Raw genomic sequence first — 18,584 nt, forward strand, 5'->3', positions numbered from 1 at the left:
TAACATTATATCTTATTAGTTGCCTGGTTATTGGCACTGGTGGTTTTATAATTTTTGATCTCTCCCTCAAGATTACCTTTTCTCTTTCATCATAAGAATGAAATACATTTTGATATTTTTACTTCGACATCATAAAGAGGTTGCCTTAGGATCAAACTTGTGCTGAGAGTTTATATTTAGACAAAAAATGTGGGAGATGTCTTTTGAAGGAAAAACACATTGTTGATAGCTGTTGAGTCAGATGTTCAGGGTATATGCAAATAGTTCTGGATATATCCAAATCAAACCGTTTTTCCTTATAGGGTAATAATAGGACAAGAGGACTACTGACTCCTAAAGTTTTGGTTTTTTGTTTTTTGTTTTTTTAATGTTTTATTTATTTTTGAGACAAAGACAGCATGAGCAGGGGAGGGGCAGAGAGAGAGGGAGACACAGAATCCAAAGCAGTCTCCAGGCTCTGAGCTGTCAGCACAGAGCCCAACACTAGGCTCGAACCCACGAACCGTGAGATCATGTCCTGCGCCAAAGTCGGACGCTTAACCAACTGAGCCACCCAGGCGTCCCCTGATTCCTAAAGTTTTTATTAAATTTGTAAGCTGATAGTTTAATTTGAGAAATAAGTCAATATTTATTGTACATTCTCTTCATTCTCAGAACTGTACTGACTAATATAAAAGAATTACCACACTTAGTCCCTGGTCTCAAGGTGTTTATAGCCTAGAAATCATAATCTTTGTACTTGTACATTGGGGAAAAAAAATCATTGACACACTAGGATAAAGTTTCTGGTGAGTTTTTCAAGGTAGGAAAACCTATTTTAAGGTAAAGGATTTCTTCTTAAAGGAATTCTATCCCAGCAGAAGCAGTGGAAAATGGGGTTAGGTGAAATAGTTAACTTTGGACACAAGGAATAAAACGTATTGTTCTTAAGACTAATGAGGAAGGAGGGAGAGAATCATTGAAAAGCAGAGGAGCAAAAACAATGCAGGCCTCAGAAACAACCCTGATGACATCATCAGATTATATAGCACACTAGAAAAGCAAGGGAAAAGGTTAAAGTTGATTTTTGTGTAATCATTTCATTAGGCTAAGAAGAATTAGTAATACATTTAACAACAGTTTGATCAACACTATGTCTTTGTTACTTGTGTTATTTACAAGAACTGCTACTCTGGTAAATGAGTTTGTGAGAAAGACTTTAACAGTGTTCAGTTAAGGAGGCTACTGGGCCATGGAAATCTGTCTCTTAACAATTCTAAATCTGCACACAGAGAAATGTGTCATATTCGTAAGTGTCAAATCAGATTTATACTGACTAGCATATATTCATTGCAGTTTTTTGGTTGAGGTTCATGACCTGGGATCTGGGGTATTGCTTTTAATGTCTAGCCTCCCATTTTCACGAGAGGACCTTTTGTCATCATTGTATTTGATACCACTGACCTTATAATCTATAAAATAGAACCACTGCATTAAATGTATGACAAGTATCTTTCTTAAATTTTTTTTTTTTTTGCCTTAAATAGCTTTTCTTCTGATTAAAAGAATACTTAAATGTTCATTGTAAAAAGCTAAAACTTGGGGTACCTGGGTGGTCAGTTGCTTAAGCATCCAACTCGTGATTTTGGCTCAGGTCATGATCTCAGGGTCATGAGACGGAGCCTCCCATTGGTCTCTGTGCTGAGCGTGGAGCCTGCTTAAGATTCTCTCTCCCTCTCTCTCTGCCCTACCCTGTCATTTTCTCTCTCTCTCTTTCTTTAAAAAAAAAAAAAAAAGCAAGCTGAAACTTTAGGAAATATAAGGGAGAGAAAGAGTCATTATCCACACTTTGATATTTCTTTATGAGTATTTTGTCTATCTACTTGCTGTGTATACCTGTTCTTTTATAGGTTGGTACTTACATCTTCATATAATGTTTTCTTATATCATCAACATTTAATGCTTTAAGACTGTAATGTGTTATTTCCATATTGTCCTATTATTTTACTTTGACCTTCAATGTCAGTATGGAGGTTAAGTGCATGGATTTTGGAGAAGAAGTACACATTTTCACATCCCAACTCCACCATTTCCTAGCTCCATCACCTTAAGAAGCTTAAATAGGGGTGCCTGGGTGGCTCAGTTGGTTAAGCGTCCGACTTCAGCTCAGGTCATGATCTCACGGTCCGTGAGTTCGAGCCCCGCGTCGGGCTCTGTGCTGACAGCTCAGAGCCTGGAGTCTGTTTCGGATTCTGGGTCTCCCTCTCTCTCTGCCCCTCCCCTATTCACACTCTGTCTCTCTCTGTCTCAAAAATAAATAAACGTTAAAAAAAAAAAAGCTTAAATAAAATAATATTTTTGTGCTTTAGTTTCCTCATCTGTTTAATAAATGTAATAGTCCTCTTTGGGTGACTATGAGGATTAATTGAATTAATCCACATAAAAACACTTAGAATGGTGCTTGGTACAAGTACTCAATAATCATTAGATGTTTTTATTACTCTTCTACCAATATATATGTGTCGTTATCCTTGCATACTTTGTTTTACTGCTTTCGTTTCAGCCCTTTAATAAAACTTGACCTTTTGCTACTTTTTGTCTATGGCTACTTTAAAGTTTATTTATTTATTTTGAGAGATAGAGAAAAAGAGCCTGAGCAGGGGAGGGGCAGAGAGAGAGGGAGAGAATCCCAAGCAGGCTCCGTGCTCTGCACTGAGCCCGACAGAGGGATTGATCTCACAACTGTGAACCCATGACCTGAGCCAAAATCAAGAGTCAGACATTTAACTGACTGAGCCACCCATGTGCCCTTCCATGGCTGCTTTAAAGTAACTGAAGGGGAGAGCGCCCGGGTGGCTCAGTCAGTTAAGCATCCGACTTCAGCTCAGGTCATGATCTCTCATGCTGTGTCAGGCTCTGTGCTGACAGCTCAGAGCCTAGAGCCTGCTTCGGATTCCATGTCTCTCTCTCTCTCTGCCCCCACTTCGTCCTCTGTCTGTCTGTCTGTCTCTCTCTCTCTCTCTCTCTCAAAAAATGAATAAACATGAAAAAAAATATTTTTAATAACTGAAGGGATTGTGAAAGGGAAGTGGGAAATTAGGAATATGTACTTGGAAGGTAAATATAAAAATATAACATGGGGCAAGTTTTAGATTATAAATTCAAGGTGGTTTATTGCTCCATATTCATGAGGTGGCTTTAAAATAAAAATTATCTCCTGCAGTAGCCTTTTTCTTGAGACGTTTCTTGTATTACAGTTGGGGATAGAGAAGGAGCTTTAAACCTTTCTGCAGATGAGGTAATTTTTAACAGAGTCTTATCAGGGTTTATGGCTGGCTCAGTTGGTGGATTCTTGATCTCAGGTCATGAGTTCGAGCCCCACATTGGGTGTAGAGATTATATACATGTGTGTGTGTATATATACGTGTATATATACACATATATACACATATATACATGTATATATAACACACACGCACATACATACATACGTACAGCTTAAAAATTAAGAGAGGCTTCGCTACCAGCAAAAATCCAAGCAGTTAAGGGAGAGGAAGCAGGAGACAACCAGGAGAACTACTTGTAGTATATGGGCTTTTTTTTAATTATGGTATTATTTTTTTGCAGGACCTTAATTCCCATTTTACATCAGAAAGCAAAGAGAGGTACTCCACACCAAGCAAAACAGGCTGTTCATTGTATACATGCCATATTCACCAATAAAGAAGTCCAGCTTGCACAGATTTTTGAGGTATATATATATATATATGTATGTATATAGGATGTGTTTATGTTGATTTTTATTCTTATGCTGTGTGGTTTGTTGAAGATGGAAGGTAAATTTTTTTTTGGCTATTTAGATTCACCCTAGTATATATATTCCATGGGAGCAGGGACACTCTTTTTCCAGCACTGTATTCACAAACTTTACATCAGATTATATGTTCAAATACTACATTTAGAAGAATATTTTGTGTGTTTGTGTTAGAACATTTTAATTTTCACTTTATTGGCTCGGTGGTCCACTTATCCTCAGAAAGTATTAGTAGATAACTTTGAACCACCCAGTTTAAAGTACCTGTCAACCCTACCTGAAAATTAATCCTGTTTGCCTTTTCTTATGTATGATCCTTGGCCTGATTCCACTACTAGAAAAGTACTCTTGTTTCTGTAAATTGGATATAGTATCACCAAAACCATTTGAACCCTTATTTTTTATGGTCCATGGGCATTTAAAATGTCCCCACAGGATAAGAAATCCACCAACATAACAAGCCTATTGTTGTACATGGCTTGAAAATAATGCTGATTTGATGATGCAGAAATGTTCTTGTTTTTACTTCTGCCTTTTACGTGGGCTTTTGTTGTCTTTTTCTTTTTTCTGCGTTCTTTCATCATATTAAATTTCAGTAAGTACAATAAGAATCAAGTGTCTGATAAGGCTGAAGTTACTTTTGATCATATCATTAGAACAGATTTGTTTGGGCACAATAAATTCAGGAGGGTCAGGAGCATTTACTGTTTCCATAGAATGTAGATATTTATAAAACAAAATTGGTAATTTTGACTGTTTTATTTTTATAGCCACTCAGTAGGAGTCTGAATGCTGATGTACCAGAACAACTTATAACTCCATTAGTTTCATTGGGCCACATTTCTATGTTAGCACCAGATCAATTTGCTTCCCCAATGAAATCTGTAGTAGCAAATTTTATTGTGAAAGATCTGCTAATGAATGACAGGGTAAGTTTCTAATTTAATTAAATTTAGAATAATGAGACTAAAACTATTTATATCTTCATCACAGAAACATTTCTGCCTCTCTATTTAATTTTCTTTTCCTTTTAAATTATTGCGTGTTTTCCCTCATTTATTTACTTAAATTTCCAAATGACATCCTGACTTCAGTATAGCTATTACCAGAACTTAACATTTAAGAAAGAAAAAATGAGAACATGAGATGAATGAATCATTAAGTAAAAAATATAAATCAAATGCTGTTATCCTAACATTTGAAGGACAATTTACTGGAGTGCTAGAATTTTATCAAATGTTGTTAAAAATATAAGTAGAATTGTATTTAACATTTTGAATTGTATTTAGCATTTCGGAATATAATTACATTGCAGTTTTGGCACTAGACTCATACTCTGTTCTAGTTGCTAAAGTGTGTGGGTGGGTAGGTGCTCACAGTGTGTGTGTGCACATGCTAATTTATTAGCTCCGGGCTGGAACCCAGGAATGTATAGCTTGAAAAGGCTCCCCAAGAGATTCCTGAAACACATACCTGATTAAGAATTCACTTTACCAAGTATTAAATTAAAAATGAATGTTGAATGAAGACAAGTCTGTTTTACCTGCTGGATCATTGTTGATGACTTTCAAGGGAATGCTATTTTATCCAGCTTACCTATTCCTTCCACGTGATCCAGTAGTCTTGGAGCCTTCGATATCCAAACTTAAAAAGAAAGACATTTTAGTGCATTCCTTCCTCTCCCTTCCCCCATTTAGATGTAACAGACAAGGATAGAAGAACATAGCCAAGGTGTCATTTCCCACTTAACACATTCAGGCTGTGTTTTGCACTGTTGATAGATGTGGCTGGTAACCAGTGTGAAATTTAAGACCCCTCTTAAATGACTTGATTGTTGATGGATTGTAGTTTAAGGTGGCTCTTTTTTGTTGTTTATGTGGTAAAATATGCATGATTTAAACTTTGGCAATTTTGCTATTTTTAAGTGTACAATTCACTTACGTCATACACACCAGCATTCTTGTTTTTGTTGTTGGGTGGGTATTTTTGTTTTGTTTTGTTTTTTAAGAAACAAACAAGTTGAGGGGCACCTGGGTGGCTCAGTTGGTTAAGCGTCCAACTCTTGCTTTCAGCTCAGGTTATGATCTCGGGGTTTATGAGTTCAAGCCCCACGTCAGGCTCCACGCTGATAATATAGAACCTACCTGGGATTCTGTCTTTCTCTTCCTCTCTCTCTGTCCCTCCCTTGCTCGTTTGTGCTCTCTCTCACAAAATAAATAAACAAACACTAAAAAAAAAAAAAAAAAAAGTTTAATACCATGTATGCCTCCTGTATACATGGGAAACACCCAGGAAAGCCAAATAACTCTCCAGAATGACCCAAGCCACCACCTAAAATATGTACCCACATTGTTGTGTAACTGTCATCACTATTTCCAGAACTTTTTAATCTCAGACAAAAACTCTGCATTCATTAACCAGTAACCCCCACAGCCTCTGGTAAACTCTGTTGTACTTTCTTCTGACTCTGAATTTGCCTGTTCTAGATACCTCTCATCATACAGTATTTGTCCTTTTGTGCCTGGTGTATTTCACTAGCATAATCATTTCAAGGTTCATTTGTGTTATGTATCAGAAGTTCATTCATTTTATGCCAGAATAATATTGTATGTGTAGCCTACATTTTGTTTATTCATTTGTTGATGGACAGTTGGATTTTTTCCCACCTTTTGACTTTGGTGAATAATGATGAAATGAACATTTGCATCCCTGTTTTCAAATCATTTTGGATATATGCCTAGGAACGGTATTGCTGGCTCCCAAGGTCATTCTATGTTGTACTTTTTGAGGGACTGCCAAACTGTTTTCCACAGTGTCTATACCATTTTGTGTTGTTTCTTCACAGCTTTGCCCATGCTTACTCTTTTCTTTGTTTTTGATAATGGCCATTCTAGTGGGTATAAAGTAGTATCTCATCGTTTTGCTTTGTGTTTCACTAATGATTTGATAGACATGGCTGGCAACCAATGTGAAGACCTTCTAACAATGTAGAGGTTTTTTTTTTCTTTTCATGTGCTTTTGGCCATTTATGTATCTTTGGATATTTAAAGTCATTTGCACACTTTTAATTGGGTTGTTTATCGTTTCTGAGTTCTCAGAATTCTTTATATATCCTATTAAACCCTTGTCAGATATTTGCCAAATCAAACAACATGAAGATTTTCTCCTATATCTTCTAAGAGTTTTATAGTTTTAGCTCTTAAATTAAGATCTTTGATTTATTTTGAATTAATTTTGAATATAAGGTAACAATGCATCTTTATTTTTTGCTCTTGGACGTCTAATTTTTCTAGCACCATTTGTTGAAGTAATTGGTCTCAGCACCCTTGTTAAAAATCAGTTAACCATATAGTTGAGGATTTTCTGCATTCTTTGTTTCATTCCATTGGTGTATGATTTGTAGTAAGTTTTGAAATCAGGAAGCTCAAGTCCTCCAACTTTGTTCTTTTTCAAGCCCTGGTGACTTTCCTGTAGGATTCCTAGAGCACTGCATTATTCAGCATGAAAAACTTAATGAAGGAAACTTCAAAATTCTTTCTAAGAATTAAATATATTTAATTGTCTATAGTCAACAGGTGAGAAGAATGGAAAATTATGGTCTCCAGATGAAGAGGTTTCCCCTGAAGTACTAGCAAAGGTAAATTTGTGTAGGCCTTGATAACTTTTATGTTGAAATAATGAACATTCATAGATACCCTTTAACTTGACATTAAATGAGTATCAAAAGTTGTGTTTCTCAAAGAAATTGTAGTCCTCATGGAGTTACTTACATATATGTCAGCATTTTCCATTGAACTTCCTGCCTGGTGAAATAATTTCAATGAGGCTGTTTTACACAGAAATTGTAGGGTATTGATGCTCAGAAGCATCTCAGGTCTAGCCTTACTACCACTCTCTACAAAAATATGAATATTAACTTGGCAAAAGTGGATAGCTGTCATCAAATTGGTAACTTTTGATAGTTGCAAAATGTACCTCAATAAAGCTAACTTTTAAAGTGGTAGTATTGGGTTGACAACAAGTCTTCATTATCTTAAAATCTGTTTCACCTTTTGTGGCTTCATAGTCATGTTCCATCAGTTCCTTTTTCCAGGTTGTCAATAAATACTGTAAATAACACCTAGATGCTTTAGCTAATTTTTCCATGTGTATTGGTAGCAGTCTTTTGAGTGTAAACCTCCAGGTAATTATGACCACAAATAATTAGGGAATCTCCTAATTTTATATTTCAGGATAGTCACACAGCATCACACTTCATAATTTCTTCAAAATAGTTTTTTCAGTACTACAAAAAATAGTAAAGTCTATCTAAATGGAACATTTTAATCACTGTAACAGGTATAGTTTAAATAGTTATTTTTAAAAAATGTATTTTCAAATAATTTGAAGTTTTGGGGCAATGTGAAAAGCCTGAGATCAAGAGCCAGACTTTGGGCAAGTTATCTATTATAGTAATGTGTCCTAGTTGCCTTATCTGTTGGAAATGAAAATACCTCCCTTGTAGAATTGTTTGGGACATCAAATAGGTTAAAACATTTACAGCTCTGGGAAAAGTGCCTATTATAGATTCAACAAGATAAATATTCTTATTGCTATGGTTATTATCCTATAGACTTGTTTCATAAAACATATTTACCAGCAATTAAGCAACCTCATTAATCTAATTAACATAAATTAATCTTCCCTTTAATTGAAATTTTAAGTTCCATTCTTTTTTTAGCATGTTAATATTTTATAGGTACAGGCAATTAAACTTCTGGTAAGGTGGCTGTTGGGTATGAAAAACAACCAGTCTAAATCTGCCAATTCAACTCTTCGATTATTATCAGCGATGTTGGTTAGTGAGGGTGACCTGACAGAGCAAAAGAGAATCAGGTGAGATTTTTTTTCCTTTCCAATTTTTACAGCTCAAAATGTTAGTAGAACTTACATAGGAATTATTTGCCTAATTAATATTGAATGTTGTAATTGTACCATATGCTTTGGGATCAGAACTGATGTACTCGAGGTTTACATCTCAAGCATAATGGAATGTTTCTTTTCACTTTTAAAGACCAGACTTTTTCCAGGAAACTTTTTTAGCCATAATCACTATGTATTACAGTTGCCTTCAACATTTGGTTCACTTAAGCAAATACCTGTTGAAATACTGCTCTTTGCAAAACACATGAAAAGCATTGCAGAGAAAACATAAGATTCAGTTTCTACCTTTCACCCTGTATTATAGTGATGGAACAAGTGGAGTGACAGTACTGTGAAATGAATGCAAGTTTCAGTGGAGGTTCAAAGGAGGAAAAGTCACAGCCCTCCTGGTGGTTTGCAGAAGATTATACAAGGTTCTGCAAATGCAAAAAAAAAAAAAAAAGCAAAAGCCACATACACATTGTTTCCATTTCTACACATTGTCACTTTGTGAAATCACTATTGCTTCTATTTGTTGTTTTGTTTTGTTTTGGGAAAGCACCAGAGAGGAAGAGGGGCTGAAGGAAAGAGAGAGAACCTCATGCAGGCTCCATGCCCAGCACAGAGCCGGCTGTAGTGCTCCATCTCACAATCATGAGATCATGACCTGAGCCTACTGAGCCACTCGTGTGCCCCATATTCCTTTTAAGATGAAAATAAAAGCCAGATTTTTCATGATCTGTGTTTGTTTCAATTCTTGATTTACTACAGTCCAGGAGTACCAGCAGATAAAACTACAGAGTTCTACTTGTGATGTTTTCCTACTTTAAAATGTTTTATTACAAGACAGATTTAAGTATTCATGTATGCATTGAGTATTGAGCACTGTCATCCTAGGTACTGCTATGCTTGTTTTAAAGGTATAAAATCTCTCCTTCTAAGGAATATGCATTCTAGTGGAGGAGATAGGAAATGAGCAATTTCAGTAGAGATGCTGAATGGTTTGATAAACTGAAGAAAACCATGAGAAATTATCTTTCTCATAGAATAAGCCAAGGGTAGCTTTGTAGGAACAGATTAGAAGATTAGAGCTAAGTTAGCAATAATGAGAAGTTTTAAATTGGGGGAAACTGTACAGTGTATGGCAAAGGCTTAATAATGAGCTCTTTATAAATTAGTGATAAATAGGATACCCACTAGAGATGAAGACTACAAATTATCAGTTTACCTTTTTAAAAATGTTTAACATTGTATGGAGCCTGCTTGGGATTCTGGTCCCTCCCTTCCCCCTATCTCAAAAATAAATAAAACATTTTTTTTTAATCATTTATATTCACTATGAAAAGGACACTTCTCTCTTCTATTTCCCCACTCTTTCCTTTTACCCACATTCAAATAACATGAGCAAAACTTTTCTAAAAAATAAAAATAAATGTTTAACATCACTAAATATAATAAATGCAGTTTAAACATGGTGATACCTCTTGCCTGTCAATCAACAAAAAAATTTTTAAAGCCATCACTGCTTCACAGGATCAGGGAAATGGCTTCCCTCCTTACTTCTGTGAATATAAATTAGCACAGTCTTGGCAGGACAGTTTGGCATTTTGGGTATAGTTCCCTATAAATGTTACCCTTTGACTATTTTTATACTCATGAAATATAAGAGAATCATACAAAAATGTGTATATGAACATATTTTCAGCATTTTTTTTATCATCACAGAAAATAGGGGAATGGTTAACTATGGAACACATGTCATGAAATATTAGGCAGATCTAAATTAGGTGTTACATATCCTATGCTAATTGTACACTAATGTAACCATGCTATGTAAATTTAGCTTGGGCTCTAGAATCAGAAACTTATACAACTCTATACTCCATATACTAGCTGTGTGAACTTGTATAAATCACTTTTCTAAACCTGTTTCCTCATAGAGTGAAAATTAAATAAAGCCTGTGTTCACTCACTGCCTAACAGAGTTAAGTACCCAGATGGTAGTTGTTTATTTTTTAATCCCTGAATCATTTGAGTCAGAAGCCATTTGAAGTTCTCTCAAAAATACCTATGTTCAGGACACCTGGGTGGCTCAGTCGGTTGAGTGTCCAACTCTTGGCTTTGGCTCAGGTCATGATCCCAGGGTCATGGAATCGAGCCCCACATCAGTCTCTGTGCTGAGTGTGGATCCTGCTTAAGATTCTTGCTCTCCCTTCCTCTGCCCCTCTCCCCAGCTCATGTTCTCTCTCTTTAAAAAAAAAAAAAAAAAAAAAAATAATAATAATAATAATAATAATAATAATACCAGTGTTCACTTTGACAATCCTCCTGTCCAAGAGTGCGATGTTTTCTTGTACGATAATAATGGACTCAGCCAGCTTTCCTCATTTCCTAAAGTCTTTAAATATCATAACCATGCTATGTTTCACATAGAAGTTGAAAGAAGACTGTCCTTTCATCTCATCCATTGTCACATTTTACCATTTAGGAAATAAAAAACTACTGGGCGGGATGGTAGTGCTCAACCTCCTGGGGTTTTTTTGCTACAAAACAAAGTCTGCCCCAGAGACTAGTACCCCAAATAGACACTGGCTCTCAGTTCATATCTTTTCCCTTGTTTGCTACCTCCTTTTCCGTGGTATAAATCACCTCCTAATGGCTATATATGCATTTAAAAACTGTGGGAAATAGATTTTATATGATAGGTGGTTTAATCAGTTGTCTACAATGAATGTGTATTCCTCTTAAAATGAGGAATACTGTTCCTGATGTAAATGGTTCTTCCCAGCATTACACTTAGTGTAGTTGCGAATCATAAGCAGGGCTGTTTGTCTATGTATGGTAGAGGATCTAGGCTAGAACATAACTAAAAATGAAGGCAGATAAATTTATTAGTCACAATGATTTGAGCCTTTTTCCCCGTGTTGAGTTCAAGAACTAAAAGTAGCTTTCCCATATTTATACATTATGTCATTTTAAGCATAAGTTATGCTAACACTCAAAAAGGGACCAAAGCATTGTTATGAATGATAATGGTTATAGGAAATGTTTATTTCTTTTTTGTTTGTTTATAGTAAATCTGATATGTCTCGCTTGCGATTAGCTGCTGGTAGTGCCATAATGAAGCTTGCTCAGGAACCTTGTTACCATGAAATTATAACCCCCGAACAGTTTCAGCTCTGTGCACTTGTTATTAATGTAAGTAATCATCTTATTTTTGTCAGTTACTTTCCCTTCAAAGTTAAGTACATTTACCTTCTATGGATACAGATCCATTTACTGTGTGTACAAACAGAATTTGTATTACAACTATTCTAACTAAATATCTTATACATATTGTTATTTATTTCCCCCAGTATAACTATGATCTTTTTTTAATGAAGGCATTCAGAATAAACTGCTGTTTGGTAAATGTTTGCCACTTTTTTTTCTTAATGAAATGAGGTTATTTTGTCATAGTTTTAAAGGTACTAGTATTTTTATTTAAGTATTTTTGGTTTTCTGCTGCTGTAGGATGAGTGCTACCAAGTAAGGCAGATATTTGCTCAGAAGTTGCATAAGGCACTTGTGAAGTTACTACTCCCATTGGAGTACATGGCGATCTTTGCCTTGTGTGCCAAAGATCCTGTGAAGGAGAGAAGAGCACATGCACGACAGTGTTTACTAAAAAATATCAGTATACGCAGGGAGTACATTAAACAGAATCCCATGGCTACTGGTAAGTAATTTTGAAAGCTCTCAGTGTGCAAACATATCTTGTCAATGTACCAACTTGGGGGGTGCAGGGGGTTTATTTCCTATATTTCTATTGTAGTTAATAGTAACGCTAGGATTTTTATAGGATGCTGTCACTATAGTTGTGATGTATTTAACATATTAAATCTGGTTTCTAGGTCCTGTTTATAATGTATGAAACTGTTTGGGGGAATTACATTTTTCTTATGGGATCAGCAGTGTGGCTTGATTTAAACACATTGCTCAGATGTCAGAGAGTAAAGAATTACTTTCCTAGCTTTACCAAGGACTCACTATATAATCTCAAATTATCCTTTTGGCTTTAATAGCTTTCCACATTGAAATAAAAGTGTTTCAGTATCCTCTAGATACCATGTTGCCTCTAATTTTAAAATAAATCAGGAAAAAGATGGAAACTGAAGTGGATAGAAAGCAAACTAGAGAGGGATTTTATAAAAGCTCTTATTACTGTTGTTGATAATAATGTTTTCACTTTAGAGAAATTATTATCACTGTTGCCTGAATATGTAGTTCCGTACATGATTCACCTGCTAGCCCATGATCCAGATTTTACAAGATCACAAGATGTTGACCAGCTTCGTGATATTAAAGAGTAAGTCATGTAGAATTTCAAGAATTCTAGAAGTTATTTTTACTTTTTAATAAGATACCAAATATTTTTCCTGTTACTGTTCCCATTAGAATAAAAACTTCTCTGTGGTTTTATTTCTTATAAATTATTGTTTCATCTTAGAAAATTTTTCCATATAACAAGCTCTTTTTGGTTCTTCTGATTGTTTCCTATTTGCTGTCAGCTGTGTCTTTAAAATAGGCTGGTTTGGGGGCACCTGGGTGGCTCAGCCAGCTAAGCCCCCAACTTCAGCTCAGGTCATAATCTGACAGTTCGTGAGTTCGAACCCTGCATCAGGTTCTGTGCTAATAGCTCAAAGCCTGGAGCCTACTTTGGATTCTGTGTCTCCCTCTCTGCCCCACCCTCCTGCGCACGTGCTCTCTCTCAAAAATAAATAAACATTTAAAAAATTGACAAAAAAATAAAAAGTATTATAATTTGGAGTGCCTGGGTGGCTCAGTCGGTTAAGCGTCCGACTTCAGCTCAGGTCGTGATCTCACGGTTTGTGAGTTTGAGCCCCATGTTGGGCTCTGTCCTGACAGCTGGGAGCCTAGAGCCTGCTTCGGATTCTGTGTCTCCTTCTGTCTCTGCTCCTCCCCCCCTCATACTCTATCTCCCTCTCTCTCTCTAAGATAAACATTAAAAAAAATTTTTTTTTTTTTTTTAAATAAAAGTATGGCTTTTTTGAGAGGCGCCTGGGTGGCTCAGCCAGGTGAGCATCTGACTCTTGATTTTTGTGTAGGTCATGATCTCACAGTTGTGAGTTCAAGCCCCACATTGGGTTCCATGCTGACAGTGAGGAGCCTGCTTGGGATTCTCTGTTTCCCTGTCTCTCTGCCCCTCCCCTTCTCTCTGTCTCTCTCTTTCTCAAAATAAATAAACATTAAAAAATATAATAATGAAAGTATTATGATTTTTGTATGTATGACATTAAAAAATATTGGGGCGCCTGGGTGGCACAGTCGATTAAGCGCCCGACTTCAGCCAGGTCACGATCTCACGGTCCGTGAGTTCGAGCCCCGCGTCAGGCTCTGGGCTGATGGCTCGGAGCCTGGAGCCTGTTTCCGATTCTGTGTCTCCCTCTCTCTCTGCCCCTCCCCCGTTCATGCTCTGCCTCTCTCTGTCCCAAAAATAAATAAACGTTGAAAAAAAATCTTTAAAAAAATATATATATAATAAAAGTATTATGATTTTTGTATGTATGTCATTAAACCTTATTCCTAATCTTTTTTTTTTTTTTTTTTCAACATTTATTTATTTTTGGGACAGAGAGAGACAGAGCATGAACGGGGGAGGGGCAGAGAGAGAGGGAGACACAGAATCGGAAACAGGCTCCAGGCTCCGAGCCATCAGCCCAGAGCCTGACGCGGGGCTCGAACTCGCGGACCGCGAGATCGTGACCTGGCTGAAGTCGGACGCTTAACCGACTGCGCCACCCAGGCGCCCCACCTTATTCCTAATCTTATTTAAGGTTGTAATCAACATTTATCTATGCCTCCTATAGCTTTTGTCACTGAAATCGTGTCAGTATCTTAACTGGAAGAGATGTTATCTTGTCCAACATTACTGTTAAGCATTGGACTATGAGCTCCTTACATTTTGAAGCCTTGTCATTTCGTTATTGTTGCTTCCAACACATTATTCCAGTAATACTGTCTTTCTGTAACTAAAAACTTCTCTGGCCTTCAATTACCTTATTCATAAAATGAAGGAGATAAAATAGATAACTCCTAAAATGTCTTCTAATTCTAATTTTTGTTTATTTTTTTAATTGTTTACATTTGTATTTACAATTTTTTTTCTTTAAAAACTTTGAGTTTGGGGTTTCCCAGAAAACACTTCCATAAAATAAAAACCTGATGTATGTGTTTGCCTAGAACATGAGGTCTATGTCAGAGAACATTTTAGCTGTATTTCAGTTGCAAAGCAGTCATGTGAAAGAAGGACTAGACTTAAGAGAAGAAGCTATAACATGGGAAGGAGAGTACTGATGTACAAGAAGTAATTGGAGTTAGGATTGAAATCACTGGCACTTTTTGCTGTTCTGTCTAGTATGCAACATTTTTAATATCGTTAAGCAATTATTTTAAGTTTCCATGTAAATTGAAGTGTTAAATAATATGTTTTTCAAACTGGTTATTTAACTTTGTGGAAATTATTAATTTATTGTGTCGCTATTTGCTTTGGCTATTCAGGATCTTTTATGGTTTCATAAAAATTTTAGAATTATTTCTTCTAGTCCTGTGAAAAATGCCATTGGAATATTGATAAGGATTGTATTGAATCTGTAGGTTGCTGTGAATAGCTTGGACATTTTAACAATATTCTTCCAGTCCAGTCCATGAACACAAAATATCTTTCTATTTATTTGTGCATTCTTCAATATCTTTCATGTCTTCTAGTTTTCAGTATGGGTCAGAAGCATGACTGTGGTCAAAAAAAGATAGCTGTAGGGGCATCTGGATGGCTCAGTCAGTTAAGCATCCGACTGCGGCTCAGGTCATGATCTCACAGTTAGTGAGTTCGAGCCCCGCATCGGGCTCTGTGCTGACAGCTTAGAGCCTGGAGCCTGCTTCGAATTCTGTGTCTTCCTCTCTCTCTGCCCCTCCCCCACTCATGTTCGGTCTCTCTCTCTCTCTCTCTCTCTCTCTCCCTCTCTCTCTCTCTCCTTCAAAAATAAATAAAAACATTAAAAAAAATTTTTTTAAAAGAAAGAAAAGATAGCTTTATAACATGAGAAATTGAGGGGGGTCATATAATCTATCAAAGTTACTTTTTTATTCCTTTTATAATACTTTTTTATTCTCTTCTTTACCAAAATGATATATAGCCATACTTTAAAATACATAGGATTAAATTCAGTCTATCAATAACCATTATACTGTTTTGGGAATCAGTCAGTCTTGAGTAACGGGAGTGTTTATCTCTTTATGGACTCTTAAGAATTAATTGAATCAGAAAGATTTATTTTAGTTACAAAAGACAATTTAAGTTTTTCATTTGACATATTTTAGTTACGATATATTTAACATTAACATTAGAAGTTTCAGTTCCTTGGCATTACTATTATTTTTTTTTTTAACGTTTATTCATTTTTGAGAGAGTGAAAGAGCGCACACAAGTGGGGGAGTGGCATAGAAAGGGAGACACAGGATCCGAAGCAGGCTCCAGGCTCTGAGTTGTCAGCACAGAGCCTGACCCAGGGCTCGAACTCACAAACCACGAAGTCATGACCTGAGCTGAAGTCTGACCCTTAACTGACTAAGCCACCTAGGCAACCTGGTATTACTATTATTTTACTTTGAAAATGATCCCTAACCACCTCCTTATCCCTAAGAAAAAGAGTGAGAAAATGTCCTGATGTTTTACATTGTGTGGGATTAGTTGGGAGAATTTTATGTATTCTAACTGGAATTGTGTTAATTCATCCTTATATTTTTGAGACTCTTCAGTTGATGTATTAAAGAAATGCAGTATTATAGGGGCCCCTGGGTGGCTCAGTTGGTTAAGCATCCGACTTCGGCTCAGGTCATGATCTCGCAGTCTGTGAGTTCGAGCCCCGCATCAGGTTCTGTGCTGACAGCTCAGAGCCTGGAGCCTGCTTCAGATTCTCTGTCTCCCTCTCTCTCTGCCCCTCCTTTGCTCATGCTCTGTCTCTCTCTCTATCAAAAATAAATATTAAAAAAATTTAAGAAATGCAGTATTATATAATGATTTGAGCTTGGATTGTGTCACCAAATAGATTTGTGCGCAAATTCTACCATCTTACCAGTTGTGTGAACTTACTTCATGTTACTTAATTTCTCTATGCTTTAATGTTCATATTTATAAAATTATAATAAGTTGTGAGGATTGATTGAAGGAGATAGTATGTGTAAAATAATCAAACAGTGGTTGGCATATTAAAAAAAAAAATCTTTCACCTTATTGGCTAACTATACTCCTGGTTGTTACTCTTTTTGATGCAATTATAAATGGGAATGTTTTCTTAATTTATTTTTCTAATAATTATTAGTGTAAAAAATGCAACAGATTTTTGTGTATTGATTTTGTTTTCTGCAACTTTAATTTGTTCTAACAGTTTTTTGATGGAGTCTTTAGGGTTTTTTTATGTATAATATCATCTTATCTGCAGCTAATGACAGTTTTACTTCTTTTCCAGTTGGATGCCTTTTATTTCTTTTTCTTACCTAATTGTTCTGGCTAGGACTTCCGAATACTTTGTAAATAAAAGTGGTAAAGACATCTTTGTCTTGTTCCTGATCTGAGAAGAAAAGCTTTAAGCTTTTCACCATTGAGTATGAAGTTATATGTGGTCTTTATTATGTTGAAGTATGTTCTTTCTATAATCACTTTGTTGAGAGTTTTTATCATAAATATATGTTGAATTTTGTTAACTTTTTCTGCATCAATTAGAGATGATCATGATTTGTATTCTTCATTTTGTTAATGTGATATACCACATTGATTCACTTGTGGATGTTGAACCATCCTTGCATCCCTGGAATAAATCCCACTCAGTCATGGTGTATGATCCTTTTAATGTATTGTTGAATTCAGTTTGCTAATATTTTATTGAGGATTTTTGCATCTATGCTTATCAGGAATATTGGCCTGTAGCTTCCTTTCTTGTGGCATCCTTGTCTGGTTTTGGTATCAGGATAATTGCTGGCCTTGTAAACTGATTTTGGAAGAGAGTCCTCCTCTTTTTTGGACAAATTTGAAAAGGATTGATATTAATTCTCCTTTGAATGTGTGGTACAATTCACCAGTGAGGCTCGGTGGTCTTAGACTTTTGTTTGTTGGAAGGTTTTCAGTTACTAATTCAATTTCCTTTCTAGTAGTTGGTCTTTCACGTTTTGTTTCTTCATGATTTAGTCTTGGTAAGTTGTATATTGCTAGGAATTTATCCATTTCTTCTAGGTTGTCTAGTTTGTTCGCATATAATTTTTCATAGCATTCTCTTATGATCCTTTGTATCTCCGTGGTATCAGTCATAAATCTCCTTTCATTTCTGAGTCCTCTTTTTTGTTTTTTCTTGGTCGGTCTAGCTAAAGGTTTGTCAATTTTGTTTACCTTTTTTTTTTTTTAATTTTTTTTTTCAACGTTTATTCATTTTTGGGACAGAGAGAGACAGAGCATGAACAGGGGAGGGGCAGAGAGAGAGGGAGACACAGAATCGGAAACAGGCTCCAGGCTCTGAGCCATCAGCCCAGAGCCTGACACGGGGCTCGAACTCACGGACCGCGAGATCGTGACCTGGCTGAAGTCGGGTGCTTAACCGACTGCGCCACCCAGGCGCCCCTACCTTTTTTTTTTTTTTTTTTTTTTTTTTTTTTATGTTTTAGTTATTTTTGAGAGAGAGAGAAAGAGAGAGAGCATGGGAGGGGCAGAAAAAGGGAGACACAAAATCTGAAGCAGGCTCCAGGCTCCAAACGGTCATCAGTACAGAGCCCAACGCAGAGCTCAAACCCACAAACTGTGAGATCATGACCTGAGCCAAAGTCAGATGCTCAGTTGACT

General features: G+C 36.2%; 1 protein-coding gene across 1 annotated transcript in view; it reads left to right on the forward strand.

The window, feature by feature from the left end:
• Positions 1-18,584, forward strand: part of PDS5A (PDS5 cohesin associated factor A) — a 141,533-nt gene that overhangs the window by 91,201 nt on the left and 31,748 nt on the right. Inside the window, exons 20-26 of the mRNA XM_043553187.1 lie at positions 3,607-3,730; positions 4,564-4,722; positions 7,362-7,430; positions 8,532-8,668; positions 11,770-11,893; positions 12,209-12,413; positions 12,929-13,043. Coding sequence (XP_043409122.1) covers positions 3,607-3,730; positions 4,564-4,722; positions 7,362-7,430; positions 8,532-8,668; positions 11,770-11,893; positions 12,209-12,413; positions 12,929-13,043 — 933 coding nt within the window. The remainder of the gene's footprint in view (positions 1-3,606; positions 3,731-4,563; positions 4,723-7,361; positions 7,431-8,531; positions 8,669-11,769; positions 11,894-12,208; positions 12,414-12,928; positions 13,044-18,584) is intronic.

Source organism: Prionailurus bengalensis, chromosome B1, assembly GCF_016509475.1.
Source record: "Prionailurus bengalensis isolate Pbe53 chromosome B1, Fcat_Pben_1.1_paternal_pri, whole genome shotgun sequence".
Taxonomy (NCBI): Eukaryota; Metazoa; Chordata; class Mammalia; order Carnivora; family Felidae; genus Prionailurus; species Prionailurus bengalensis.